Source organism: Trematomus bernacchii, unplaced genomic scaffold, assembly GCF_902827165.1.
Source record: "Trematomus bernacchii unplaced genomic scaffold, fTreBer1.1, whole genome shotgun sequence".
In the NCBI taxonomy this organism is placed as follows: domain Eukaryota; kingdom Metazoa; phylum Chordata; class Actinopteri; order Perciformes; family Nototheniidae; genus Trematomus; species Trematomus bernacchii.
Genome location: NW_022987697.1, coordinates 74,362 through 76,633, shown reverse-complemented (window position 1 = coordinate 76,633; position 2,272 = coordinate 74,362). Strand labels below are relative to the sequence as shown.

General features: G+C 36.2%; 1 protein-coding gene across 1 annotated transcript; it reads right to left on the bottom strand.

Moving 5' to 3' along the window:
- Positions 1-804: 804 nt before the first annotated feature.
- On the bottom strand, positions 805-1,766 carry LOC117489274 (olfactory receptor 10A3-like). The gene has a single exon (XM_034138479.1). It carries the CDS (start codon positions 1,764-1,766, stop codon positions 813-815), a length of 954 nt encoding a protein of 317 aa, XP_033994370.1. The 3' UTR covers positions 805-812.
- Between the last annotated feature and the right edge of the window lie 506 nt (positions 1,767-2,272).

Here is a 2,272-nt window from a genome sequence, read left to right as displayed (position 1 = left end):
TTAAGTCCCATGACACATTGCCATGACGTGATTTCCAACAATCCATTGTTTAAATGACTCTACAGAAACAACATTTTTATGAGAAATGCCCAGTTTTGCTTTGTCGATTGCCTTCACAACGTCTAGAGTGGGAATTATATTTTTTATTATCATTTTATACTTTATGGATCCAGTTTGAATTGAGCGAATAAGGGAGGAGATAGCTGAATCAATAACGGTTGCTAGTGCTTTGCTGATGACATTGCTCTTTTCAATAAAATGATGTATGAGTATGGGCCGTTATCATGATGTATGAATACAGTCATTTGAAGATATCTTCATCACAATATAAAATAGACACTACAAAGATGAATTGTGATACAGGCTTGTTTATTTTTCCTTGTTCATTTTGGTTACACCAAATACCAAAAGTCCAGAAACATCACCCCCCCACAAAGTGCTTTATAACATGATGCTTGTTCACACTGCACAGTTCACACTACAGAGGACTATCCACATGATATGTTATAGAGACATCATTAAATGTACTATCAATCCCTATATATATATATACTATATATATATATATATATATTTATACTTTACATTTCGTTTTAAATGTATACAAAGGCAATATATTAATATAGGTTTATATTTTCACTGTGTTTACATTAAGGTGACATTTGTCTGTTCATTGATGAATATTGGAATGCATGTGTATATATAATAAATACTACAAACAGTATGAACATAGTACATATTTTTCCCATTTAATTAAAATGTTTTAATCCGCACTTTTCAAGATAAGATATTAAGATCCATTCACTGACACTTTAGTTATTAGACCTACCAGACAGAAGTTTATAACGGAGCACATGTTTACATATGTTTCGTATTTTTGACATTTGCAGTCCGTACATGACAGGGTTCATTAGTGGCTGTATGATGAGAAAATACAGTGACAGAATAATACGCAGCGCACTGGGAAAACCGCTCATATCAAATCTACTCTGAAGTACTTCAAAGCAGCCGCCAAAAGAGAAGTTGAGGAGGGAAACAAGGTGAGGTGTGCAGGTACTGACAGCTTTCTGTCTGGTCTGTTTGGAACCAGAGAAACACACTCTGAGGATCTTAATGTACGAGAAGAGGATTGGAAACAAAGGGACAATAACAGATAAAGCAATGGTAAAAAGTCCATAAATGTTGTTCACCTGAGTGTCAGAACATGCCAACTTCACAACATCATAGTTACTACAATACAAACTGTTAATGATGTTTCCACACAGTGTCAAACGGATGTTTAAATATAAAGTTATCGGGAACTTCACAAAAGAGTACAACCAAAGCAGAATAATGAAGATAACTGCTTTGTTAGAAGTCATACGTGTGTTATATTGCAGAGGACAACAGATAGCAAGATATCTGTCATAAGACATGAAGGTTAAATTGTAAAACTCAATACCTCCATATGTATGCAAGCAGAAAATCTGCAGGAAGCAGAGCGGAGCAGAAACAGTGTGAATGTCAGAGAGGATCTGAACCAGAAGGAATGGAAACAACCCTGTACTACCATACAGTTCATTTACAAACAGATTACACATGAAAAGGTACATAGGTTCATGTAAGCTCCTGTTCATGCAGATAACCACAATCAGAGACGTGTTGGCAACAATAATCACAAAGTACAACATGGCAGTTATCATGAAACACAAGTACCTCAAATATCCAATATTCAAATAAGCTCCAAGAATGAAATAGGATACAGTTTCTGAAGTTGAATTGGACATCATTCTTAGAGGTTAAACGTTAGTATATCTGAGCACATTTGAACTTCACAGTCTTAATTTACCAATCCCCCCCAGAGTGTGTCAGGAACTGTAAATGAATGCAACATGAGCACATCACGCACAGTGCAGTGTTTCTCACCTGCTGTGCTGCAGACTGCTGCAGTCCCTTCTGTCAGCTGCAGAGACTTCTGCTGCTTTAAAACTTCCAGAACACCAGAACCCAACAGGCCAGGCCCCTTAATATCAGGACCCAGACCAGCCTATCATCAAGAAAGTCATGTTTGGAGCAGCTCAATCTTTAGTTGACACATGTAAACGGTCAAACATTTTATTTTCTCCTTTGATTTATCAACTATTCTTTTGCAATATAGCATAACAAATTACATGGGGTTTTCCATCCAAAAGTGTAAGTGATCTACTCTTTAGGAGGAGATTGTAAAAGTTCTCTAAAAATACAGGAAAAAAGCACATTATGATGTAGAGATGGCAAATCCGGATCCTTTTAC